The 27,619-nt window shown below is 41.5% G+C and overlaps 1 protein-coding gene across 6 annotated transcripts in view; it reads left to right on the top strand.

Annotated features, from left to right (window-relative positions):
• Nr5a2 (nuclear receptor subfamily 5 group A member 2) overlaps positions 1–27,619 on the top strand; it is a 130,953-nt gene that overhangs the window by 43,926 nt on the left and 59,408 nt on the right. For all 6 annotated transcript variants that reach the window (XM_020186838.2, XM_020186837.2, XM_074048691.1 and 3 more), the window contains one exon: positions 26,006–26,125. In XM_020186838.2, coding sequence (XP_020042427.1) covers positions 26,006–26,125 — 120 coding nt within the window. The remainder of the gene's footprint in view (positions 1–26,005; positions 26,126–27,619) is intronic.

Genomic DNA, 27,619 nt, shown 5'->3' with positions numbered 1-27,619 from the left:
CCTGTGTTTTCAGACCTTGGAGTTGAGTGGCTGGGTCTTGCTTGGCTTTTTGTCATTTACAAGACACCAGGTCAGCCTGGATGACTTGTGCTCTCCTTCTGGGCTCTCATAGGTTTTGATTCTAGGTTAGTAATAAAAACTTTTAACTCTTCAAATTCTATTCTGTAGCAGTCGTTGTTAATAGTCCTTGGAGTTATATATACCTTTGAATATCTGATAAAAGCTACGATGAACCATCCCAGAAAAAAAAATGCAAAATGAGAACATTTTGCATTGGCCCTTGGAAGTCCAGTGGTGGTCGCAGGTGAAGAGCCCCGGGGCAGGCTGAAGAACGTTGGTGTTGTGCTGTTTTTGTGTGGATTTAAGGAGACATTTAAAATTTCTCTAAACTTTGGCACCAGAACTTTCTTTCTAGCGGGCCAGTGCTGTGGGGGACATGTTAAATACATGCTGTACCCATCACTGAGTGACGCCTTCTCCCCCAGAATATCTTGATTATAGTTTTTAAATTTTTAATTGACACATAGTAATTGTACCTATTACCAGCATACAATGTGACACAATGTATAATGATCAAGTTGGGGAGAAATTTCTAATTATTAAAAAAGTTGATTGTTTTTATTTGCTAACATTTCCACATGTGAGAAATTTTGGCATTGAAATCTGGGTATAGCGATGCACACTTGTAATCCCAGCTACTTGGGGTGGGGGTAAGTCTGAGGCTGGCCCTGGGAAAGGGTTGGGGGTGGAGACCCAATTTGACATGCAAACAAAAAGCTAAAGAACTGGGGTGAAGGGTTCTTATGTGGTAGAGCACTTGCCTCGCAGTCTCAAAGCCAATACTAAAAAAGAGAAAGAAATTTGATCAGTATCAGTGAGCTTCAAGAAAGAAAAAACATGCTACCAAGCTGGACCACAAGGATGAGAAGAGCACTTGACAAGAGATACCGATGTAGCTGTGTCCCAGCTGGAGTCCTTCCGAATGGGAAACCAGCCAAGTAAGGTGTGCTTGCATCTTCAACCAATGAATTAAGACTGGCTGTTAGGGCTGAGGATGTAGCAATGCACACACACCACACCGCACCGCACCTGTTTTTGTTTGTTTGTTTATTTGAGGTGCTGGGGATTGAACCCAGGGCCTTGTGCATGCTAGGCAAGTGCTACACCACTGAGCTACATCTGCAGCCCCTGGCTGTTTTTAATTTAGGAGAAATTAAAACTGAAATGCTTCCACCAAATAGACAAGGGCCTAGGGAGGACTATTTCAAGGACTCATTTTCTGTACCCAACCTAGAAGATTGGAAAACGTAAAATGACTGGGCAAGTGGTAATTTAAGAAATAAGTAGGATCTAGAAATTAATTTTAACTCAGATTTAAGATATTTGGAGTGCTAATTCCCTTCCAGTAACATCTCACATGTTTTTTTAAAGTCATTCATGGGCAGTTCTACATTTTCCTAACTTCTAATGCCAGTTGGAGAATACTTTGTACTTTTTTTTATGGTTTTTACTGTCTCTTTTTCTTTTCTTTTTTTTTTTCTTTTTAATGGTTTCTTACTGTCTCTTTTTCTTTCTTTTTGTGTAGTTGTTGTACTGTGGCATTTACAAAAGTTCTTACCATATATCAAATATGTCAAACTTGAATTCACCTCCTCCACCGCTCTCCTTTATCCCCCTTCCCCATCTCCCCAACTTCGTACTTTTTAAAGTAACTTCATTCACATGATCTTATTACAATCTTTCTATCATTTTTTGGTGGCACTAGGGTTTGAATCAGGGACTCATGCTTGCTAGGTATAGTCACTATCATTTTGTAATGTTACCCATAATACATAATAAACATGGGTGATTCAATCCTAATGAGTAGGGTAAATCTCAAAAAGTGGACTAACCCACCTCTTTGACCAAATGACTTTATAAGCTATAGTGAAGTTTTCATTTTACTGCCTTACAGTAGGCTTTAAATACTCATGCAAGCCAGTTCTTTATGGGACTCATTTGCAATTTTTCAGCTCCCCTGTATTAAGGATGAAGCGGGTGGATTCACGTTTTGTCTTCCTGGCTTTCACAACTGTAGGGCCTGACCAGGCGAAGAGAAATTCTAACCGTGATGTTTTGGGGCTGCCTTTCTGTATCACTAGAACTGACATGGTACAAGGGGACTCCTTGGGTACCACAGGACCCACTCACTGTGGGGAGCAGAGTTACTTAGCATGCTCCCAATCCCATCTTTGATCTCTGGCGATATTTTTCTCTGTTATGTCACAGAGGTCACCTGGCTCATGTGTGACAAACTGCCTGCATAAGTCACAGTGCCAGTGGCAGAGATTTGTAACTGTGCCCCTGGTCCATTGCCTTTGAATTATTTCGCAGGCCCGCTGCTTTACATTTACACTCTGTTGGAAGATGAACAGGGGACGGGAGTAAAATCAAGGGCAGGGTCTCATCCTGAAGGACAAGGGGAAACAGGTGGAAGGTTAATGGCCCTGGAGCGATTCCACAAGCCTCTCAGGCTTGATATATGGGCCTCGAGCCTAAAACGGGCATTGGCTTTCAAAGATATATTATTTCATTTGAGGAGCGACATTCTGGAGTTCCTGCATTTGTCTGCTGATAGATGATCCTCTGTCCACAATTGGTTATGGCGTGTGAGTTTTCCTTGGGCCTGCTCCCGTACATAAAAATTCTGCTGAGGCCTCCAACCTTCTACAGGCCCTTAAGAATGGGACGTGCATCAGCCCCTGGTAGGCAGTTGGATTTTTGTGGTTGCTATTTTAGTAGTTCCTTTTGAGCCAGGAGGCAAGTGGGAAATGAAAGGCACTTCTGTCCATTCATACATGACCTGATAAGGGTGGCCTTGAACAGAGAGAGAGTTGGGAACCAAACAGTCTGGTAAGATGAGCTCAGTCGAAAATTCAGCCTTTTGGGTTTCCAAAGTTGTTTACTAAAGAGATAGATAGTACCAAAAAGGTTTTTGGCTGTGAAATTGTTTTTGCACCAGCCCTATGCTTTGAACAAATTGCTTACTTTGTTTTTTACTGTTTCCAAAATGCTCAAGGTGATTTAGAGGATGGTAGAGAAGAGGCCAATGTAAAAAGATGCTTTAAGCTTCACTTGCCTAACAAGAGCCTCTGGACAGTGCTCCCTCAAATACGTGCAAAGGCTCAAAGGTTGCAAATGATTTGACGTGGTCACTGGATTAAGGGATCCAGTTACTTGAATTAATAACTCAGTTCAAGTGTGGCCCCTCGAAAGTTGCACTACAGAATCTAAGGCTACAAAATTTAGTTGGCCTCAGCCTCCTAATATTCGTAGCTTTAATGTTCGTGAAGATATTTGAAATTCTAATATGCTTTAATTTATAGTAATTTGAAATTAATTATTAACTCTTGTTTGAGGTGTGTCTATATAAAACTTTGACTTCATAAATCCTGATAATTGTTATACTAGCCTCATCAGAGAGATAATGATTATTTTTATGGCAAGCAACAAGGAAGAATGAACTCTGGAAACTCACCATCTCCACTAAAGGTGATTTTTCTTTCCGGTTCTTTTGTGTTCCACTGCTCGCTTGTGTTTGGTGAACTCTCACACGACTCTATGAAATGTCACTTTCTATTCATGGACATTGTTATCCCTGAATGGCTTTGTCAAAAACAAATTCTTCGTATGGCAAAACTTTCCATCATCATAGACACATTGGTATTTATCAGTAAGAAGAGAATGTAGACAGCAAGTCTGGTAATGTGCAAGTATCAATAGAATTCAGTTTCTAAATGAGCAGCACTGGATCCGGGAGTTATAAATGCTTGCACATATACTTACAGGAGCCCTTGTCTCACTCGTGCCAGTGCCTGGCTTCATATCCAGTACCCCAGAATCAAGCTCAGTCCTCAGTAGAAAGATGCAGTATTTGGCCATTGGCCTCTGTTAATAATAAGATCCGAGAGACATTCCTTTCTTTTCCTCTGGATAGTGCAAAGTACAGGTTAGATCTGAAGCAGGAAGACTGGAGAGACATGGTCACTACCTGCAGGAAGAAAACGTAATAACTTATTTAAAGGAAAGATTGCAAATCCCTGATCACGCAGACTTGAATGGGGAGTGTTAGCAGTCAAGAGAGCCTCGCTCACTTGTTGCTTGGATAAAGGGATAAAAGGGCACCAAGGATTTCAAGTCACCAGCTGATAACAATGCTCACAGCAGAAGGAGAGGTCCCCAACCCACACAGGCATCTTTGCGATCACAGAATACGATGTGGTTATTTGAGTCCTTTTGCTGTGACATTACTGCCACATTGTCATCTGTGAAAAGTTACCAAATTCCTTTCACTCGTATTTACTGTCCTCTCTGGATGCCAGCCCTGTGGGTGTGTCAGGGCCTAAAGTGAAGATCATACCAAAGAGCCCCACATAAGTGACTAAAATGGAAGCCCATCCAGCATCAGTAAATGGTGTTGCATGCGTCTTCTGCATCTGTCCATTTGTCTGGATCTCCCAGCTCAGATGGACACCTCCGTAAACCGATCCACAGGAAGCCAAATACTTGCAAACAGCCTCTTAATTGCTCATTTGCAGTGAGACAAAATGCTAAGGGCAGAAACACTTCAAAGCCAATGGCGTCTGCATTGCAAACAGGATCTTAATAGACACAGTCGCTTATTGTTGCAAAATTAGAATAACAAATGTTCCCAGTGTGAAGCCAGCATAAACTTGCCCAAGTTTTATTCAACCTGAGATACTGTCAACCTTTTTTGTTTCCAACAGCAGAAGAGGCATACTTAGCACTCTGTTTGTTATTCTATACTATTCATTTTAATGATATATTTAGGTCTCCATCTCGCATTGTATTTTTACGTGTAATTACCCATATTAAAAAAAACACTCATTAGTGTTCTGTTCCACTGACTTAATTATGCCCCTTAATTAAATCTTGACTAACTGGGGGTCACAGCAGTGTCAGTGGGATTTGTCACCATTTGTCAGCAGGCGGCTGGTTGCTTCTATTTCTGGCTTTCCTATGGTTTGAATCTATTTAAGAGATTGGTTTTTGTTGTTGTTGGGTTTTTGGTTTTTTTTTTTTTTTCCTGAAGGCCAGAGAGAGTTCTCATTGGAGGGAAGGGATGAGCATATATTTGATAAAGCAACTGCTCCCCGAAAGCTTGTGTTTATAAGAAGAAATTTTTGTTTTCATTTGTCTAGAAAAACCCCTGGATTAGGGAAAGATGCTAAAACCAGTCAGATACAACAGAAGCTCTTTTTCAAAGATCAATATGTCTGCATTCTAGAAATAATGATCATATTTATGCTCTACAATTTTAAAAGTCCCTTGAAGAACAAAAAAAAATGATTGTTTTGTACGTGGCATTTTGAAAAGAACATCACATTGTGTACCACTGCACACAATTTTATCTTAAAAATACAAACCAGGGCTGGGGGTGTAGCTCAGTGGTAAAGTGCTTACCAAGTATATGAGGCCCTGGGTTCAATCCCCATCACTGCAAATTAAGAAAAAGAAATCCCACAAATTGCAAAAGTAAGACTCAAACAGAAAAAAAAACTGTCTCTTGTGTGTCCAATGCACACACAAAAGTCAAGTCCTGATTGGAACGAGTCTTAAATTGTAGCACACTGTCCACATTTTATGTTAGAGTGTTTTAGACTCATGATTTTAGTCCATTACTTCAGGGAGACATAATTCCCATGCTTCTGTGTATAATAGGCACCTAATGTTGATCTGAATAATTGATTAGTCCAGCCAGGCTTTTATAATTAGTTGCCAGCTTCTCAACATAAGCCCTCAAAACACTGGCTGTGAACCTCCAAAGCATTTATATATATTTATAATCTGAAGAATTATGCATGCTTCCTGTAAGTATTGTTTTTTTATTATTGTGAAATTAAGATGACCCTTCTAACATAAATCCTAAGAGATTAAACTCAGACTACTTATATGTCTGAGTTTTTCAACCTAGAAGATTTTGGACTGTAATTCTGACTTCTTAAATAATATCTGTCTTATTCAAAAGTCACAATTTTTACCAGTTTATAAGTTTTACTTATTAAAACTTAGATTCCTAATCATAAGTTTAAATGTGACAGCAGGTTACAGATTCCCACCTGCAACATAAAACAGTATTGTGACCTCAAGTGTCAGTTTATAAGCAATTTCACTTTTGTTGGCTTACCTACAAATATATGAGAGGCAGAGAAAGAAAAAATTTTAAAGAAACATATCCACACTATATTTCTGAAATTCAAATCCATCCATTTTATCCTAAAGATTAATTCTTCGGTATGAATGTTCTCACTTGTTATCCAGGTAATTCTCAATACAATGCACATTTGAGGTTTCCTCTACATTCTCTTGCCACTTTAAAGTCATCATAAATTAAATATGAGAAGGTACATGGACTTTTAACCATGCAAATGGTGAGATGATAAGAATTTTAATGCATTCTTGGGGTTCCTTGACAACCTCGAAATTGTCCCTGGATCATGAAAGACTGGGCGATGAGTATATCACAGGGAACTAGTAAGCAATACAAAACCCAGATTAACTTACATTTTTAAAGTTTGATTACCATACAGTCGGTCAAATACTTTCAATCAGTAAGCATTTTTCACCTGTCAGTTGTGTACCAAGTGATGTTTTTGGACTTGGAGATCCCACATGAAAGAGCCGAAACCAAAGTCCTGCTTTGAGCAGCATATTTTCTTTTATATATGTAATTATAAATCTGTAAGTGATAGTACTAATGAAATAAAGAGCATTTCTAATTTAGCAAACCAGCCTCATGGAGGATGTGCAGGTAAAGGAACGGTTCTGCACCCTCATTTTAAACCTTCGAGAGCGCTCACCAGTTTTCCCACGCAGTGTATATTGTGAGTTCAAGTGTATTTCCTGAATATCTTCAAGGATTAGCTTCATCATGTGTTTAGGGCTTTTTGCTATACAGCCCAGGATGGCCTCCCAAGTGCGAGTGCTAGGATGACAGCCAACTCTCCTGGTTGTTAGCCTTTTCTGACGTTCAGTCAAGGGGAAAAAAGGACAATAATGATTTGAAGGGAAAAGAACAAGATACAGAGATAAAATTATAGTTTGTAACTTTATGTTAGTGTGCTGATCGCAGAAAGGTAGAAGTCATGTGAATAAACAATGCATTTTAATTCACAATGGAATATTTAAGAATAATTTTTCACATTACAGCTGAGTGAGATGTACGAGGTAGGCTTTCAGGTAAACCCATGTAGCTCTTGTTGGTGTAAGCCTCATGGAGCCACCATTATTCTGAGTAAATAACACATTATATCATGCAATTTCACTATTAATGCATTAATCCCCTGTAGTAACCTCTCTCTCTAATTCATTGATTTGATAATACACAAGCCATAAACATTTGGAGCATAATAAAAATGCAGGATCAAAATGTGCTACATCCATAACTATAAAATGCAACAGGAAAACAAGCACAGTTACCAAAGGGGGATTAGTTTTTGTAGGCACAAAATAAGTGGTCGAACACTGCTAGAATCTAATGCAATAAAGGTTCTGTCACAAGGTCATGTTCTGAGCTGTTTGGTTCTACTGGAACTTGAAGATGAAGGGTAGGCAGAAGTACCCCGGCTTAGCCTCCAGCCTCCTGGATCTGGGATCTGTTGTGGGGGAGGTGGTCAGAAATGCCATGCACTGCTTTTCTGGTTGGAGGTTACTAATGCAGCTCTTTGAAGGTCTGTTCCCTCTGCTGTAAAACATGTCATTACCTGTCCAGAGGTCTTACTGGAGATTAGATGACAACACAAAACGAGCTCCTCAGAGGTTGTATATATTTCAAGAAATGTCTATTTTTACCTTCCTTTATCAAAAGGTCCTAGTGCTGTATTTGATTCATTGAATAAACACTTAGGCTTGGCTAAGGTGATGGAGATATATTTGCTTCACTCTTTTCACTGCAAAGGCCTTCTGATGTAGAAATTAGGTCGGGTTGGAGTCAGAATCCCAAATGTGGCCTCAAAACCCAGCTCTACCACTCACTGGCAACATTTCAATATCCTTGTCTATAACTTGCAATCAGGTGCAGCTAATCTAGTATTTAAAAACTAGAGTGCTCTGTAGAGTAGAGTGTATAGACGTGAAGTGCAACTGGTCTCGATCCTGGAAGAGGAAGGCACACAGGTATAAAAATAGGAGAAGCATTGCTCATCTCTGGGAGGGAATTTGCTGGAATGCTATTACCGAACTTGGATCTCAACATTATCTAACTGAGAATTACAGTTCCAAAGGTCAGTATAAAGATCCCAATTTGTTTTTCAAGCCAACAAATAACATTTATCCATGTGCATTTGATCTCTACTATCCAGCTAAGCAGAATTCTGGAACCCAATTTAGGCCCATGTGACTCTCATTTCTATTGGATCAGGTGGAAGGGAAGCCTGCCGGGTCCCTAGTCACCTCTGAAGGACAGAGGGAGGAGAGACAGGAGTGGATTTTTTCCTCAGGAGTAATTTTCTGTCTCTCAGTCTACCTAAGTATTTAGTGAGCTGATTGGAGTTTGGGTAGAGACAATGTAAAGAGCCACCTGCATCCAGTCAGATTCATTTATGGTTGTGAAGGGCCTCTTCCTGCATTAGTACACCAAACAATTCTTATTTATGCCAAATAATTAAGTCTATTATTAATGGAAGGGGTGGGGAGAGAATGAGTTCTGGAAACTTTTTAGAACTAAAAAGCTCACCTAATGATATTATAACGTGATGGTGTGATAATAGAAGTCCCATAGAGGTCAAATCTTAGCAAGTCCCAGTCCCTTTGTCCTCTGTAACCCTGACCTGGGTTGAGACTGTGGACACACAGAGGAGAGGAGACAAGCCTTAGTTTGTGAAGTCGCTGAAGGGCTTGGTTCAGGCCATCCTGCCTTTTGACTTTGAGCCTCGTTTACTTCACTTCAGCCACAGACATCCCTCCCCTCTTCTCACCACACAAGCCCACGACCCCTGTGCCCACACACAAATGTGCGGGTTTGCATCCATGTCTGTAGCTCAGCCCCCATTCTTTCTCTTGTGGAGTTATAGGTGTCTCTTCTGGAGTCTTAAACATTCCCAGTGACCTTGGCCTCATCTCAGCCCCAATCCTTTGCCTCCATCTGATTCCCTGGTCACCGTTGCATCCCTGGGATCCCACTGGGGCAGGCCTCTTGGTCTCTCATTGTTCCTTTCTAGGGCTCTTTTTGACTCCTCTTTCTCTATCCAACCTTTAAACAATATTTCTCTCTACATTTCTATTTTTCTTCTCTATCCTTCTCACTCTCCCCATTCTTAAATGATTTCACCTGCAGACACAGTTATGCTATCCCTTTCTTCCAGTCTCCACAGTAGCATTTTGAATTGGTTGTTAAATACCAAAGTGTTTAATACCTCTACAAAGCCCCCTGTACTCCTTCAGTTTTTTGTGTTCTCTATTACCATACAGTATGTTCTTTTCAGTTGTTCTTCTGGGTTTTCTGATTGGATCATACCATTCTCAAATTTCCATTTCAAACACAGAAAAATTAAAACTGCCCAGTCGACCACAGTGTCTCACACCTGTAATCCCAGGTACTGGGAGGTATAGGTAGGAGGATCATGGTCTCAGGTTGGCCCAGCCAAAAAGTGTGAGAGCCCATCTGAAAAATAACTGAAGCAAAAAGGGCTAGGGGCATGGCCCAAGTGGTAGAGTGCTCGCCAAGACTCTGAGTTAAGGGAGAGAGAGCGGGAGGGAGGGAGGAAGGGAGGAAAGAAAGGTGGCTAAAACACCCCAACCAAGATATCATTGCTGTCTTCCATCCCCTTCTCTTTCCAAACATAGTCATGGAACCAATATCCAGATAAGTCTGTGTCATATGGTGATCCTTGTCACACCCTCTCTCCCAGCCTGGTTTATATTTCATACTACAAGTCTACCTCTGCACTCTGTTCTTGTCACTGTCTCCTCCCACAGCTCTAGAACAGTGTTGGACTCACTAGTCACTCTTGTCCAGAACTCATTCATGGTAATATGGAAATGATTGGGACTGATTTAAAGTGCTGGTTCTCAGACTATTTGGTCTCGGGACACTTTGCTGTCTTGGAAATGACCTAGGAGTCCAAAGATCTTTAGCTTATGTATGAATATTTTTAAAATATTTTTTGGTGGTTTTCTGGGGATGGAACTCACAGCATCACACATAAGCACTCACTGCGTCACTCAGCCCCTATGTGAGTTTTGACTACCAAACTTAATGTCTTATGAGTCAAAGCAGAGAACCAGTTAAGACATGAGCACTCACCTGCGTACATTCTTTTGGCCACCAGAGTGATGATGTCATTGCATCCCATGGTCTTTGTAGCCTCCTGAGAGTTGGAGGGTCAAGAGGGCAAATCTTGGATAACTGAAAAAAATAGTTTGAACCTCTTGGACTCCCAACCACACTTGTAAAACCACCGATTTAAATACTGTTACTCTTGTGGAAAATCTACTCTTTCATAGGGATTAAAAGTTGATGTCAAGTGGATACAATTCCCACACTGGAATTTTCATATCACTAAGTAAGTAGAGTGGTGAGGCACATACCCAGGGGAGCAGAGACCCTTCTGAGCATCCTAGGACTTCTCTACCCATGGATCTATGGCTGCTGTACTGGGGTAGGGTAAGGGAGGTATTCAGAAGGGGGGAGCTATGGGGGCAGTGTGGATGTGTGTGTAGGTCACTGGCAACTGGCACAGGTGCTCCATGCATGTCAGCCTTCGTTCCCTCCTTCCCTCCTCAGTACACACTCAGTCACACACAGTAAAGCCCCCTGAAGCATGATAGAAATTCTGAGGACCTCAGCATTGTTCTTACCTGTTCTCTGGTGTCACCTGGCCCTTTTGCTTTTAAGGGGCAGCAGGTCCCGATGTACTCATCTGTCTAACTCAGATCCCTCTGGGATTCTTTGACAGCCAGGGCTTCTTTCTGATTAACCCCCAAGACAGGTAAGAGAGTTAGAGGGAAGGTCATGTCCAAATGGAAGTCTGGAGTTGTTGCTTTGAATCATTTAGCATTGAACTCTTACCTGCTTTGTCATTCAGTTGAGTTAGGATCTAGTTCTGACTTTTATGACTCTAATAATGGCTGTTATTTATTGAGTCCAAACCTTGTCTTAAGTTCTGTTTATACAGTAAGCCTTGCTTACTTCCAGATTTATTATCTATTATTATTTATTATGTTGTTTTGACCAAATGTAGTCAAATTTTTTTGTAAATATCGAAAGAAATTTCAAAACCAAATTTAAATCTCCATGCATGCATAGTTCACAGCTCAGATGCAGAGAAGCACTCAGTGAGCCCTATGTTGTCTGTCATCAGTTGTGTTTAAATCATTTTGTGATTTGCTGGGTATCCCCTGCCCTTAATTTTGTGAAATTCTTCCTCCCAAAAAGCAAATGGTGCCCAAAAGGCAAGGGAAAAGTGAATGTGTTTAATGGAAGTGATAAGTAAAAATTTGAGATTGGCTAAAAGACAGCATGTCTTTAGTGGGAGTTGGGCAGCACTATGGAAAAATGGATCCAGCATCCGCAGTACAGCACTGAGCTGTGTGTCCTGAGTGTGCGTGGGTCCGCCTCACCTGTGATCTCTTGGAAACTTATGCCCACCACTGTCAAGGTCGACTGTACATTGGCTCAATTCACACTCAGGTAGTTAAGTCATTTGCCCATGTTCACGCTTGATCTGTTGGCCACTGGTAGAACCTGGATTTGCACATGGCTGTCTGAATCCACCACTCTTACCTTGACCATTGTGGCATTTGACTCTCACCAACACTCCTGTACCTAAGGTTTTGACGAACAAGCAGTGTACAAGAGACTATGCTCCCACACACACAGTGAGAAGGGTCATCTGCTTGTTGCAGGTATTTTGTTTGGTTGGTTTTTGTGGCAGTGCTTGGGTTTGAACTCAGGGCTTCACGCTTGCTAGGCAGGTACTTTATTACCCGAGCCACTCCGCCAGCCTGTTTTTGGTTTTTTTTGAAACAGGGTCTCACTGTGTACATGAGGCTGGCCTGGATAGCACAGGCTGCCTTCAAACTAGCAATCCTACCTTGTAGTGCTAGGATTACAGGTGTGTGCTGCCACACCCACTTTTGCTGCTGTTTTCTTGGGCCTTTTATTCAAAGTCTGGTATATGTAGCAGTGGTCACCTTGTAAGCCATGCAGAGTCACCATCTTCAGATTCACTTGGTCCCATCGTCATTTTAACAGATGTCCCCCAGATGAATTGTAGGTGTGTTAGAGTTTCAGAACAAAGAGTTGAGCAAAGTTGTATCTTCCTGAACTTTTATGAAAGAATTAAATAAAGCCATTAGTACAGCTTCCTGCTTTGAAATATTCATCACCTTTAGTGGAAAAAAAGGCTTCTTAAAATAATATTAAAAGCATACATTTTTATCATCTTGTCTATAATTTCAGACATACTAAATCTGCAAGACCTCCTCATCTGTAAGAAAATAGGGAATGGTTTTTATTTGTCATCTCTGAGGTCTGCCTGCAGTGTGCTTTATTAAATGCAAGCAAAGCTCAAAGGTCCTCATTCACGAATGTGGTCTGTGGCAGAATCTAATTGGTACTGTGGGGCAAAGGTCATATACAGGAGCTCGTTAATGCACTGGCTATGGGATGAGATCAATCTCCATACTTCACCATATTGATCTAAGGGCTCACTGGCACTCCCCTCCTTGAGCTGGTCAGCTGGTGTGTGAATGGAGATGGATGGCTTCCCGGCCCAAGGAGTCTGTCAGGCTGGATGCTTTCCCATCCTAGTGTAGGCAGCTCCTCTCATTCCTAGTTAGGATCTTGTACTTGTTTATCAGCTATTCAGAAAAAGGGGTTCACAAGAATTAGTCAACAGTGGGCAGTATTGGTTTTCTAAAGTATTTGTTTCTGAAATGCCATTTCGAAAGTCAAATATGAAAACCAGCCTTTTAGATAATTGAGTTAGGTTGCTGGTCACCAGATCTTTCAGAGAGTAGGGTAGTGTTCTTTTAAAGAGTCCTCATGGATGATGACATATGGAAAATGACATAAAGGAATGTACTAAATGTAACATGAAGAAGAGACATCTTTATAAGACCCCAAATCCTAGGATGTACTATATCCATGCCCTGCCTTTGTCAAGGCAGATGGTCACCCTGAGGTAGAGGGCTGGTGCCCTTCCACCAGCCTCTGTCTTAGCTCCTTTTGGGCCATTGAAATAGTAATGAGATGCCCAGGTCAAAGACAGAGAAATGCATAGGCAGTCCAGACACAGCTGGGACGCAAGGAACCAGTGCAGAACAGTGCTGGGCAAGTGCAGCCGACCTTGGGCCCCTGGCTGGATTTGTGTTGGTGGGTTATTGTTACTCTCTCCTAGTACTCTTTGATATCTTTTAGGGAAAGGACCTGAATCCTCAAGAAAGACTTTAAAATATTTTTGGACAGGGAAGAGTCGTAATTGGTCCCAACAAAATAATGGAAAAGACTGTGTGCTGCACCTAGAAGCTCTTTGTGTGTAATTGCAGACAGACAAGTTTTCAAAACTTAAGCTCCTCTTGTGGCATTTCTCAGACTCCAGTGATCACAGCCACATGCACCACAACGCTGTTAACACCTAAATACAGCAGAGTAGGTATGCCTAGCTGTGAGATAAGTTTGTTTGTTTTTTTTTTTAAGGCATTGAGAATCAAACTTAGGGTCTTATGCATGCTGTGCAAGCAGTGAGCCTTAGGTATATGAAAACAGAACTGTGCTATAATTGACATGTTGTAATAACTCTTCTCTATGCCTGACTCTATCTATGTAATCTACAAACCATTGACTAGTTCAATTAAGAAATTAATGGACTTAATGAGTTGGCTGAATTAGCTTCTTATTTGAAATAAATCACCCAGCCTACTCCAGCCAGTCACAGATCATGCTGTGGATGAGGCATGTCATCAAATAGCCAAATAGCCAAGCGTGTGGTCTACACGAGCCATACACGTGGCTAACAACACAGGACCACAGAGCTAGCCCTCTGTTTCCAAAGAATAGTTTCCTTCCAGGAGCTGTATACATGCACATGGAAAATGTAAACAACATGTACCTTTTAATAGTATGCCCTGTTTCTGTGTGATCCACACTTCAAATAAATCACAAACAAAACCAGCCACGTACGTGGAATATTACTCCTACTGTGTGAAACCCAGAGGAATACAGTACTCAGAGAAAAAAAAATAACTTCCTTACCCCTTCCATTAGAAAAACATTGCTTTCATACCAAGAGCATTTCTCCCCTTTTACATGAGAATAATTGGGACCATGGGATTTGGTGTGTTGCATTTTGCTTTTTGACTACCTTTGTTGCAATTTTGTATACCAGGATATCTGGGCTATGCATAAATTCTTGTGGCTCTTGTGCTGTCTTTCATCATTTATTCCTATATAAACCCAATAGTTGTATTCGCTAAGAGTGAATAAAAGAAAGACTACCTAGAAATATACAAGATGGAAAGAAGGAAGGGAGAGAGGGAGTAAGGGAGAGAAGGAGAGACGAAGGGAGGTAGGGAGGGAGGTGGATTCTTTGCATCATGGACGCAGATTCCACAGGATAGTTCTTCTGTCCCAGGAAGGCATTGTGTGGCGTGGGGGTGGGGCTTGGATGGGGAAAGGGGCAGTGAAACATTGTGGTCTGCAATGTTCTGGAACAGAGAGACTACAAAAGTGGAGGTAATAGAACTATATTCTTCGCACACTTGGGCAGTAGAGCTAGGTGTGGTGTTGCCGAAATCTAGCGCATGTTTCATTCTAAAATTGTTACCTTACAACTTGTGTAGATGCTTTCTTCCTTTGGGCAGAGAAGTAAGAAATGCATCAAGGAATGTGCTGTACGACATTGGTGTTTCCATGATAACCATGTCTTTCATTTTTATGTCTGGACCCTTTAGTGAAGGTGTGGGAGTCACTCAGCCAAGTTATAAGCAGCTGTAAGCAGGTACACTGGCAACCAGGAATCCATCTATGGGCCTTCTGGGATCAAGGCCAAGACTGCCAGACCTTTCAGTGAAGCACCACGGGAGACCACGAGGTCATGGTGCAGGAAAGTATGGCTGAAATATTTGAGGGGAGGTGGTCCCAAATGCTGTTGCAGCCAGAACAGCTAGAGACAAGTGTTCCCATAGGTTGCTACTGTGACAACGACAAGTCTACTCATTTCCCCTATCCTTATAAAATTCTCTGTTGGCTACTAGGAAAAAGACTCTGGAATCCAATTATTATTTGCCTAACATGTTCTATCATATAATTAATTTGTGGATTTTCAAAAAGTATGAAGACAGTGTTACCTTTATCTCTGGGCTGCTTCTTCATCATGCCTTTATCAAACCCATAAGAACCTCATTCTTCCCTTAGTTGGGATTAAGTAAATACTAGGTCCTCATCCAGAGTCATCTTCACAGTCTCAACCATGAAGAGCATCTATCTAGGTTTTCCCTCCAGATAATTCCAAGGTTCTATTACTTGGTATTTACGTGGTTTTGTACTTTGAAGCCTTCAAAGCGACTTACTTCCCAAGCCACAAATTTGTTTACATTTGAAATAGAGAAATCAAATTACCATTAATGTATTTCCTTGAAGGAAAGAAATTGGGACAATGTTTCTGTATTAATCTGCTTTCTACTGCTGTGAAAAAATACGTGATATAATCAACCTAAAAGGAGGAAAGACTTATCTTCATTCACCATTTCAGTTGTTTCAGTCCATGGTTGGCCCATTCGCTTTTGGATCTGTATTAAGGTGGTATATCATGGTGGCAGTGGCATTTGGCAGAGGAAGCTATTCACCTCATGGTGGCCAGGAAGCTGGGGGTGGGGGAGGGGTGGTGGGAGAGAGAGATGGGTTCCCAGGGTCCTAATATCCTCTTTAAGGACATGCTGCCAATTACCTAACTTCCTCCCATTAGGCCCTATAGTGCCATCACCTGGGGGCCAAGCCTTTGAGGGACACTTAACATTCAAACCATAACAACTGTATTTTAAAAACAAAAAGAGAAGAAATGAGAAGATTGCTCTATTCCTATATGCAAAAGCATAGTGAAAGAGCACTGGGTTCTGTGATTCAGAACACCTGGATTCCAATCCTGATTCTCGTCCCTGAGTCACCTTCAATAAATCACAGCCTACCCCCACACCACTCTCCAAGTTTCCTCTTCTGTAACATGAAGTCATTGGACTAAAGCTAGTTCGATCCTTTCAGCCTTCATCAAGCAAATATTAATTAAACTCTGATTATGAGCCCAGGACAGGTGTGACTCAGCACAGAAAAGTAAGGGGTGTCATCAATCTGGGTTATAAGAGGAGAGGCCATTCATGGTGTCAGAGGCAGGAAGTTTGTAGGAACTATTTGTGTTAATACACTATGTTTATAGGACCAGAATGAACATTTTCCAATATTGAGAAACTTCACAAAATAAAAATTATTTGTTTTACTTAGAAATAACCATTCTACTTTGAGGCCAAACTTTTGACTTCTATGACTCTTGCCCAATTGCTACTCCTCTAGGAATCCGCTTCTGGGTATCTTTGTAGGCACAGAGTGAGCCCACACATAGTGACCTAAAGGGAAAATTGAAATTGTGTGAAGCCTTTAGCATATCCCTGGGGAGCCCAGTGGAGGAATTCTCTCAGGAGTGTCTGTACCCAGAGAATTCCCATCACAGAGCCGTCCTTGGGGACTGTTCCTTTACTTCTGCCCTGATTTTAGCTGTATTTTTGGTGAAGGATATTTAGGCCACTGGGTTTTTTTTTTTTTCCTCCTTTCTTTGGCCAACTGCCTGATTGAAGCAGCCAGCCAAAAAAGATCCAAGGACATTTTAGCTAGCTTCTAAACACTTTTTTTTTTTATGGCTTTGAAATGCAGTCTAGAATGAAAGGAGTCCTGTTAAGTGACCTTACGGGACACTGAGCATGTCCTCAACAATAATCCCTTCCTTCCCCACCTGCTACCCCCAGGACCTCAATTGTGTGTCTGCTTCACAAGGTACAGAGCAGCCATAATCTTCCTTAATTTAAGTCTTAATCGCTGGTGCCAGATGCTGGCCTGCTGCACACCTGGATGCTAAGGTAGTGTCTGCAAATAGGAATCACAAGCATGCCTTCATTACCCTGTTAGGACAATGACCTCCATATTCACAGATGCTTTCTTGACATTCTGAGCAAACCAACAGAAAATATACCATGCCTTAAAAGGAATCAGTCTTCATTGCTTGACTATTCTGCTGGGTCAGACATGGGAGAGCATTGCTTTAATTACAAAGGAGATTTCTAAACTGGAGGACAGGAAACAGGTTGTGGTCATAAACGAAACAATAGGCAGCAAGAGAAAGCACTGGAAAATAGTTCACATTAATCTACTTTAAAGTCTTTCTCTTCTAGCTCATCAGTTTTTTCCATCACTGTATTTTTTTCTTTGTGCTCCACTTAGCACGTTTTGTATTTTGCCTTCTTTTATGTATTTAGATGGAGGGGTACCTACCATTTATAGAGTGTCTGCTATGTGCAAGTCATCTGACCAAAACAATGACTGTGAAAGTAGCTGGGGTTTAGTGAATTTGAGTCCTTTGCCCAACGTCACATGGTAAGTGAGAATGCCAAGATAGGAGCCCAGGACTGGGAGCCCACAGCCACAGGCAAAGCCATTAGTGATACATGTCTTCTCCATTTCTGGATTGTCTGAGTTTCTCTTGGAAATCAAACAGACCATCAGAAAGTTGTGTTCTTGGACCCAATTGTCTTAACATTTTACACTCGGGTGTCAAGAGGAACTCTATGAAGTTATGTATTTGTAGGTCCTACAGCAGTGTTCTTGGGAGTGTAGGGTGACATGGCACCTAGAACCCTCCCTGAAAACCACTGAGGGAATTCTCTCAGGAGTTCAGTGTTGGGGGAAGTTGTTTTGCAGGTTAAGTGCTTTGATCTTCTCTCATACACTACAAATCATGTTAGTAATTGTGCTCTGGATATGGGGAACCAGAGTGAGGCCCAATAGAATCAACACAGTGCTTATTTGGGGTGCAGATCCTATTCTTGGCTTTGACTTATTTCCTTATTTCCCCTTTATCTCCATTTCCTTATGTGTTATGCCCTCCATTTTTATCACATGTGCATATAAACTGCTTTCGAATGTTTTTAAAGGATGTCTGTATTCATTTTCTTTCTTTCCTTTTTGTAGTGCTAGGGAGTGAACTTAGGGCCCCACACATAGTAGGTAAGTGCTCTACCTGTGAACTACATACAGCCACTGCCCTCATTTTCTGATTATTGTTTCCACAGAGTTTAAGACTTTGTATGCTGCTCTGTGTACTAATTAGTTTGCACAGTTTGCTCAATTCATTCCTAAAGTCCTTGTTGATAAGAACTAGGTCATATATTCATTCAAGTCTCTATAACATCCAACTCTAATATATGCTGTTTGATTTATTGTTGATTGGGAGTGTATTTACAGTCTGCCAAGATAAATGACTTCTAGGGCAACCATTTCTTTACACACAAAAAATTCTTTTTAATGACAGCTTGACAGAATCTGAGGTTGTGTTAATGGTGAAGTTTATCAACAATCTAATTGCTGTGTTCTTGTTAAAAAAAAAAATTCAAGCACATGGAAGAATCACCCCTTTGCAAGCCTGAATCATCACGTCCAAGCCAGCTCTTAGGGGAAGTATTGATAAACTTGACCGTCGGTCGATGAATGGAGAGACCTCTTTCTTCCTATCTCTTTGCTTATGTTGGTGCTTTGACTCTGAAGCCACAAAATGTGAATGATTCCATAAGCCACAAGCAGAAGTAGTCACAGTCCCTTTTTGTCCCACTGCAGTCAGACTGCAAGAATTATCTATGATTGCATGTGGACACTGAAGGACAGGAAATTCTAGTAGGACAGTGTGTGAAAAATCTGGTTGGCCTCTCTAAATGAGGAACTTACTATTAGCTTATAATTATTTAATATTTCAACAAGAAGCTTTTTGAGATACAGCTAATAGGAGGAGTAAATGGTGGTCAAAATTTGTCCTTTGATTTTCTGAATTCAGCTGGGGCTGTTAATTGCCTAGCAGGTACTGGCCCTGGGTTTGATCCCAAGCACTGCAAAACATAAAACAATGAATTGACAAATTCAGGGACTGTAGCTATAATTCCGTCTGAAACTGGCTAAATTATATTATATTCCCCGATTTTGATATATTTCTCAGTAGTGATATTTATCATTATCTTTAAACCTTAAAAATACTCATTTATATAAAGAAAAGATTGACATTTCCCTCTGGCATTAGCACATCTTTGTATAAAATAATATCAAATTTGCATCCCTGGGAAATAAGGAATAAGGTACACCGTGCATATGGATATTCTGAATAAGTGAACCTCTCTTTGAAAGCATTAAACTTTGAAAGAAATTCAATAACAATTTTTATGGAAGCTCTCTAGTACAGATTTTTAATGATTTCCTACACTGAGGACTTGGCAAGCCTGCTGCTATCACTCCTCATGCTTATCATGGTCTACTGTTGGACCCTGAGTGACAGAGAGGTTCCCTTGGGGTATCGTGAGGTCTAGGGCTTTGACATCCTGCCCTCAGTGACCCTGAACCGAGCTCTTTCATTTTCTGTCTCCTCTTTGTGCTGACAACCCTCTTGGGTGCTTCCCAAACACCACTCCATTCCTTCACTTCACAACTAACCCTCCAAAGATGGGGCCCAACTGTGTGATAGCCACCTATTATTTCCCGTGAATGAAATGCTCAAAAATCTGCTCTCTCCAACAGTTAAAAGGATTATGTCCAAAATTTCCCAAGTCCATGGATGCCTGAAACTTGAACCCCTAGCTTAAGAAATTGGTACTACTCAAGTCAGCTAACACTGGTTAATGTATGATAGAAGGCTGCATGCCAGCAGAAGTGATCATCGTGGGATGGAGCTGGCCAGGAGGTCTTCCTGAGGAAGTAATTTTTGGGGTGGCTTCTCAGGGTGCTGATGGATAATTTAGATGGGCTAATCCTATATGACTAGCCACTAGGGATCATGAACTTTTCAAATCCTGGCTCTGCTACTTAGCAGAGGAATATTGTGCCTCAGTTTCCTCATTGATAAAACAAGAGTGTCCTAAGTCCTGCTTCACTGAAGACTAAATGACTTCATGCATGTAAAGCTTTCACTTGATCTCATTTTTTTTTTTTTTTTAGTGTATTAACGTGAACCATAGAGACCATTTCTCCTTAGGGTACAGAAAGTTCCCAAAAGGAAAGCTTTCAGATCAGGACCTGAGAGCCCCACTGAAGGGTTTCCCAGTAGCAGCAGAAACTTCTATATATTCTTGTACACCACAGCAAGTTGGCAATGAGCAGCAGGGGTCTGTGTCATGGGAAGGAGGATGACTTGGGAAATGAGTATCAACAGAGAGCCCCACCATCAGTTTTATCACTTGGCCCTCATAAAAGATGATCATATGCGCAGGACACACCAATGTCAATAGAAGTGCTTGCATTGGTCAGAGGCAACTGTCCCCATGCCACCCTTGGCCGGAGGGTCAGCTGGCACACTGGTAACCTATTCCCAGCACTCCTGTTAAGGAGCTCTGCTTTCGTGGAGACCTTCGAAGGAAAGCCTAGGGAATTCGGAAGAGGCTCATTTCCAGTGGAACAGCATGAACAAAACAGATACTTAGAGAAACCATGGGTATGACGGAGGCGAGCAAGAGGGAAGAAGCAAGTCAGCTCTCTCAGTCTGCATTCTAGGGACATTGTCTTGACCTGGACAGGACGGGAAATAAGTGAAAGCCCTGGAGCCTGGTGGGAATGGAAAAGCAGAGGCAGATAATGCAATTAAACCCCTCGGCCTCCTGCTTCCCTGGTCTGAGAGTTCAGTTCCTGGGAAGGGAGACAAACATAGAAAGGGGCCAGATAGCAACATGTTGACAGCTAGGTCCCTGTATTGTGGAACAACAGCGGCCCAATCAGAAGGCATACAGGAATCTGCTGGTTACTGTGGAGCAGGGAGGCTTCTGGGTATAATCTATTGACTATTGTGACCATTGACTAGGGAGTTTTTCTGGCTGTTAGTTCTTGTACAGGACTGCGTTTAGTGCTTGTTTAATCATTGTTAATGTGAAATCATTTTTTCCTGGACTTTGTAGCTGTTTATTATAGAGGTTTTAGATAATCATCAGTGTTCTTTATAAAAACAGTAAAAAGATTAAAGCAGTGGTGTGTCTGTCTTGCCCAAAGCAGTGAGATTTGTGAAGTCAATTGAGGTTTGTTTGGCTTTTGATTTTTTTTTCTCTCTGGTTTTGAATAGGCCTCTATAAATGTCATCATTGCCACAAAAAGACATAGTGATCCACCTGAGGTATTTCTTCTATTTTTTTTTTTTTTTTGCCAGAAAGCAAAAGAAACTTAAATATTTTGGTTGGTTGTTTTTTGCTTTTTAATTTTACCTTGACTCAAGAGCTATTCTAGCAGGAGGGAGTGAGGAATAAAAGGGGGTAGGGTAAGTGATTCTGCAAGGTGAAGTTCTACTTAAACTCAGCTTTTCTACCCCCAGAAGTCTCCCCAGGGAATGGAGTGGAGTCAAGTGCTTTTTCCTCACTGGGATGTGCATTCTTGAAGGCAGAAATGTCTTCGTCACCCGTTTCCCTGTTTCTGACACAGGGCCTGGCACACCAAGTTGATTGTTAGAAATAAGAAATGGTTCATGTCCATTTTTTCAGTACAGTGTTTTCCTAAAAATATCTTTCTCAAAGCTGAACCGCAATGACTCATGTTGTCAGTTTTACAAAGCCTCAGCAAGAGGGAAATGAAATTGCAGCTCAGTCGCTGGACCGTTCAAAGGTAACGTGGAGGGGGCTACAACAAGGTTTTGACAAGTTGAACGTGGGACCGAGAAAAAGCTACACATTTTTCTTTTTCTAGTTGTTTGCCAAATCCACTCTTGGAATGAGAAAGTGCCCGTTTCTATTGATTAACAGTCTGGGTGGTGGGAAGTTGTGCCTAACAACAATGTGAGACTGTGTTCCTTTGCCCTCGTCTATAACATCAGTATAAATAGTTTCTCTGATGAGTAACTAGGTTTCTGAGATAAGCCCTTCCTTTTATGACAGCTGATAACGCAGGATTACATGAGGTCGTACTGTTAACTACCAGTGAGAGGTTTTGATATGTAATTAGACTTATCCCCTCTGGTCCCCTTTGTGGGCTCCTCAAATGCCACCCTAGCTTGTTCAGTGACAGCATTAATACCTGGAGAACTTACTCAAAAGAAACAGATTAGTTTTCTCCTCTTACCCCTGGGTGTCATCCCTTAAAAATCTGTTTTCTAAAGGGAAAAAAAATTTTAGTTGTTAGCACTTCTTATCGAGAGATAGAGAACAAGTCAGCCACCAGATTTATCCTGTTCATTAATTCATAGCACTGCATAAAAATGATGTCATCCAAAGCACAGCAAAGCTTCACACTTGCCAATTTTCAGATGATATAAAATACAATCAATTATGGAAAATAATGAAATGGAAGGTGGTGTGGAAAGCCTCCTTAGAGAGCATTAAAACAAGGAATCAATTGCTTAGGAAGGGCGTTGAAATGACAATCAGTCAAGAGGTGTTTACCAGTGGCCAGCTGTAGGTGCAGACTGGGGCACAAGTGGCAAGACTCAGGCTGTACATTCACTGCCTGCTCAGTTATCTTCAGCTCACAGCCACCGAAGGCGACGCTTGGTAACAGGTGGGCTAGGTACCTGACATGCACCAGGGGAGAGCCAGCAAGTGCCCAGGTAAAAGTAATCAGTTGTTGGTCCTTTCACTTAGTAGGCATTTGTTAAAATCACTGGGCACTATGGAGGGCATCTTAAAGGAAGACAGACAACCAATTTTGTGAAAACAGAGAAATTCCAGGAGATCCTCTATATTATACCCACAGTGTATAAAAACCAAAAAATGAAGTTTTGCTTTTGGGAGGTAGTCATGCTCAGTGTCACCCACTCCAGCAATTTCCAAAGAAGCCTAGGAACCGGGCAATACATAGATTGTGAAAGTGTATTCTTGACATTCTAAAAGAAAGGTAGAATATTGGGGGGGGTGACACTGGGGTTTGAACTCAGAGCTTTATGCTCACAAAGCAGGTGCTCTACTGCTTGAGCCGCACTTCCAGTCCATTTTACTCTGGTTATTTGGAGATGGGGTCTGTAGAACTATTTGTCTGAGCTAGCCTGGAACTGAGATCCTTCCAATCTCAGCCTCCTAAGTGGCCAGGATTACAGGCGTGAGCTACCTGTGCCCAGCTGTATTTTATAATTTTAAATGCAAACTGTCAGCATAATTATTTCTGGCATGTTATATATGAAAGGCAGGGGACCATCTGCTGCAAAGGAAGAGAAAGGTGCCTTGATGACTCGGCTTCTGAAAACATGATTTTCTTACCATCCACTCACCTCTCCTTTTCTATGTGACCAGCAGAGAGTCTCCTAGCTCTTGATTTTTTTTTTTATCCTGAAAAGTGGGGATAATGCACTGTTTTGTTGAAGTCTCCTTTATATAGGTATAAATGGACCTTAGAGAGTCCGTATGGCCCCACCCATGTGGAAATCCTGTGCGCTATTGATGTGTGGGTCATTGTTTCTGGGGAGACAGTCTCAAAGTGCAGTATTTTGGGCTTCCCTGAAATGAGCACTAAATAAATAACCAGAACTTCATATCACACGAAACAAAAATGACTGGAGCCAAATTGCCATCATAGACTGATAAATGAGAAGTAAGATGCTGATAACGTCTGAGAATGTAATAAAACCTGGAGGAGCAAAGTGCACCTTGTTTTGAAATCCCCCTTCATTAGTATCTGAGGGGTGACTGCAAGGACCTGTTCTGGGTGCGATGACATGCATGCAGGGAGGTAGGCCACAGTTCCCTGGGGAAGCTGTTGGCAGAGAACATTCAGGCAGGCGACAGAAGCTGCTGTCCCCAGCCTGACTTGTAATATCCCCATACACTCTGCAGACTGTCCTCTGAGGAAGGACATGAACTCCCACTGTCAACTAAGCCATTCCCAGAGGCAGGGACTGTATTGACCTTGTTCACCATTTTATCCTAGGCTTGGGCACTTATACCCAACAAATAATTGACTCAAAAAATAGCTACTTAACGAGTGAAATTCTTTGGGTCAGAACCAGCTTATTAGTTTAAGTTTTCTTCCGATGGAAGTGTACTTGGGATAGCCTTCACTGGTCAGAGAGCTGGATGATACTTAAATTATACAATTGCAATTTGGGGGGGAACTGGAACCCAGGCCCTCACAAATACTTGGCAAACACTATACCACTGAGCGCCCCTTTCTCTCTCTCTCTCTTTTTTTTTTTTTTGGAGGTACTGGGGTTTGAACTCAGAGCCTCACACTTAGTAGGCAGATACTCTACCACTTTGAGCCACTCTGCTAGCCCTCTAAGCAAAATTTATATGGCCTTTCAGTTAGGAGTTTCTGTTTGTGTAATGCTTTATACTCTACAAAGGCTTTTCCATCCACTGTACTCACAAGGCTTACTTCACACATTCTTAGCTAAGAAAATCAGGCTTGAGAATGAAATGGCTTGGCCAACCTCTCAGAGCTGGAAAGGGTAGAGATGTGTCTCAGATCCTTGTTTTTGTGCCAAGTTCGGTATTGTCTTGATCATATGTCCTGGCCTGATGGAAATAAGGTGGCTACGAGCTCTTGTGTCAACAATCCAAAGTCCCATTGACTGGCCTTTTAGAAATTAAGTTGATTTATAAAATTCTATGACTTAGTGCAATTTGAAGTCAGCCTAATTTTGAGAGGGGGGAAGAGAATTCTTTTGTCGGAGGGTGGTACTGAGGTTTAAACTCAGGGTCTTTACGTTTGCTAAGACAGTTGTTATACCACTTGAGCCACACCACAAGCCTGAGAAACGTAACTCTATGCGTGCTCCTGAGCTGCTCTGAGACCTCATTTTCTCATTTGAGAATTGAAAGGAATGGTACCAGTTCTGCTAACTTCAAAGGCATATTCTATGAGTCAGATCTAAAACAACGCACAACTCATAAATGTCAGGTATTATTTTTATAAAGCATAGTATACATTCAAACATGGCCCCTGCATTTGGGTACACCTAGGTTTGAGGCTGGCGTATCTTACACAACGATGAGGGAGCTATTTTAAATAGCCATGGAGGTGGTCTATATTCCCCCCACATTTAGACTGTGCCATGTGGACAGTACATGACTTAGATGGGTTTTTGTCCTTGAAAATCACAGCTCCCTTCAGGGCAAGATGGACCATGTGAAAAATACCCACGAGGACCCTGCACTTTTCACTTGAATCGTCACAGCAGTCCTGTAAAGGAGATACTGCTCTTGGGAATTGAAGCGTGGAAAGTTTGTGGAAAAATTGTCTAAGTCATAAATCATATACAGGTTAATGCTGAGAACATGCTTGGTGAACATTCTGTTCAGAGCCTGGCACAGTTGGACTTTGAGCTCATGCTCCTGACAGGTACAGGCAGTGTACCCTCATCACAAGTCATTTGGGCTGTCGTGCTGATTTTCTGTAAAGCCTCTCAGTTTGACCACTTGCTAATTAATACCTCTCTACACATTAGGAGAGCATGTACTATTTGGGTTCATGCTAGCAGGGTCTATTGAGGACAGTCCCAAGCACCTGTTCTTCCTGCAACCAAATGCTGATAGCTCTATTAATGCTAGCTAGCCAAAGTAATAGGGTGTCTTTTCCTCGCAGTTCATTGATTATAAACACTTAACTTTAAGTATTTATATGTTTCCTATAAAGTATTTGTCTAAATGAAGTAATGGTTTTCAGGAGCACTGGTGTAAATTCTGAGCAGTGTCCTTTGTAGACCATTGTCAAAGACCTCCTTCTGTTGCTTCTCTTGTGGAAAATTATGCAAAAACAAAAAGGTAGTGAATGACTCATTTTGTTTTCTTTTTCTGATTGCAGGTTGATGACCAAATGAAGCTGCTTCAGAATTGCTGGAGTGAACTCTTAATCCTCGACCACATTTACCGACAAGTGGTACACGGAAAGGAAGGATCCATCTTCCTGGTTACTGGGCAACAAGTGAGTGTGGAGGGGGGGAAAAGCATCTTTTTATTAAGCATGTTCAGAATGGCAGGAATTTAACTAGGTCAGAAGCACGCTTGTGCTTTCAAAGGGAGACATTGGCTACAAATAATTTAGAAATGATGACTTGGTGCGTTCCGTTCCTGCTCTGATCATTACAGATGAACTTGTAAAAGCAAACATAATCACTAGTCTTCTGCCTCCAGGCCACAGGGATGGAAAGTCCAGGACCACTGCTAAATCAATCCGGGGTCTCCCCCTCAGCTTCTGTTTTAGCATCCACACTTGTTTGTTAGCTACTGAGAAAACCTTGTAAGTCATAGCAGCCTTGCTATTTTGGGGATTCTATTAGTAGACAAGATTGAGTCAAATGTCACATACAGTTGAAATACTTGCATAAAGACCAGTATGTGAGAAGGGACAGGAGTTCCATTTTCAGAGTCAGTCATTCAAAAAGAAAGGGAAAAAAATTTCTGTTAGGCTTTACTCCTTTCTGATTAGGTTTTTGTTGAGTCAAGAAATATTTGTGAGGGGAAAGGGAAGGTGTCCCAAATAATGTATACACATATAAGTAAATATAAAAATGCTAAAATAAAATTAAAATTAAAAAAGTCAAAATTGAAAATAAGGACAAAAATAAGAGAAATATTTATTAGTCTGGGATATAACTCCAGTGGTCAAGTGCACCTCGTATGTGCGTGGCCCTGGGTTCAATCCTTAGCACCGCAAGCAAAAGAAAAAGTATTTGCAGTAGACCCTTGGTATCTGCGAGGGTCTGGTGTCATGGTGGCCGCTGCTGAGGAAAACTCAGACTGCACAGAGTTCAGCAGTGGGTGTGGATGCCTGACTCATTTTCCCCAAACAACACCCAGCTTCCCCTGAAGTAATGCCACCTTTCAACAAAGCTCAGATTTTCACTCTGACACTTCAATTAAGCCCATTGCATGCCCCTTTTGGCTTGGGAGGATTACATTTACCTTGCTTTTTGGACATAGCTGGCTTTGGGGAGGCAGATTTTCACAAAATTAAGGGAAGGGAGACACTCAGCAAATCACACGATTTAAACACAGCTGAATGAGCTGTATCACCTCAGCTGTGTAATGTGTGCGAGAATTTCAATGTTTTGCTTTTGAAGTTTCTTCTGCTTGCTTGATGATTCTTTCTTTATTTATTTATGAATGACCTTGCTTGTTCAAAATGACATAAGTCCATAAAAAAGGTGGGCTTACTGTGTTGAACATTCTACTGTCTGTTAGTCACTGTTCTCAGGCCGTAGCATATATTAGTGAACTAAACAAACAAAAAAATCCTGTTCTTATGGAACTTAACATTGTAGCAGGGAGCAGTTGACAGCTGGCAGCAATGCTAGTACAAAACACTGCAATAAGCAGGGTGCTGGTGGCTCACACCTGTAATCCCAGCTACTCAGGAGGCAAAGATCAGGAAGATCATGGTTCAAAGTCAGGCTAGGCAAACCCTATCTCAAAATAC

Source organism: Castor canadensis, chromosome 11 (genome assembly GCF_047511655.1).
Source record: "Castor canadensis chromosome 11, mCasCan1.hap1v2, whole genome shotgun sequence".
NCBI classification, from domain to species: Eukaryota; Metazoa; Chordata; class Mammalia; order Rodentia; family Castoridae; genus Castor; species Castor canadensis.
The sequence above is the reverse complement of the archived record's forward strand: the minus strand, read 5'-3'. Positions and strand labels throughout refer to the sequence as shown.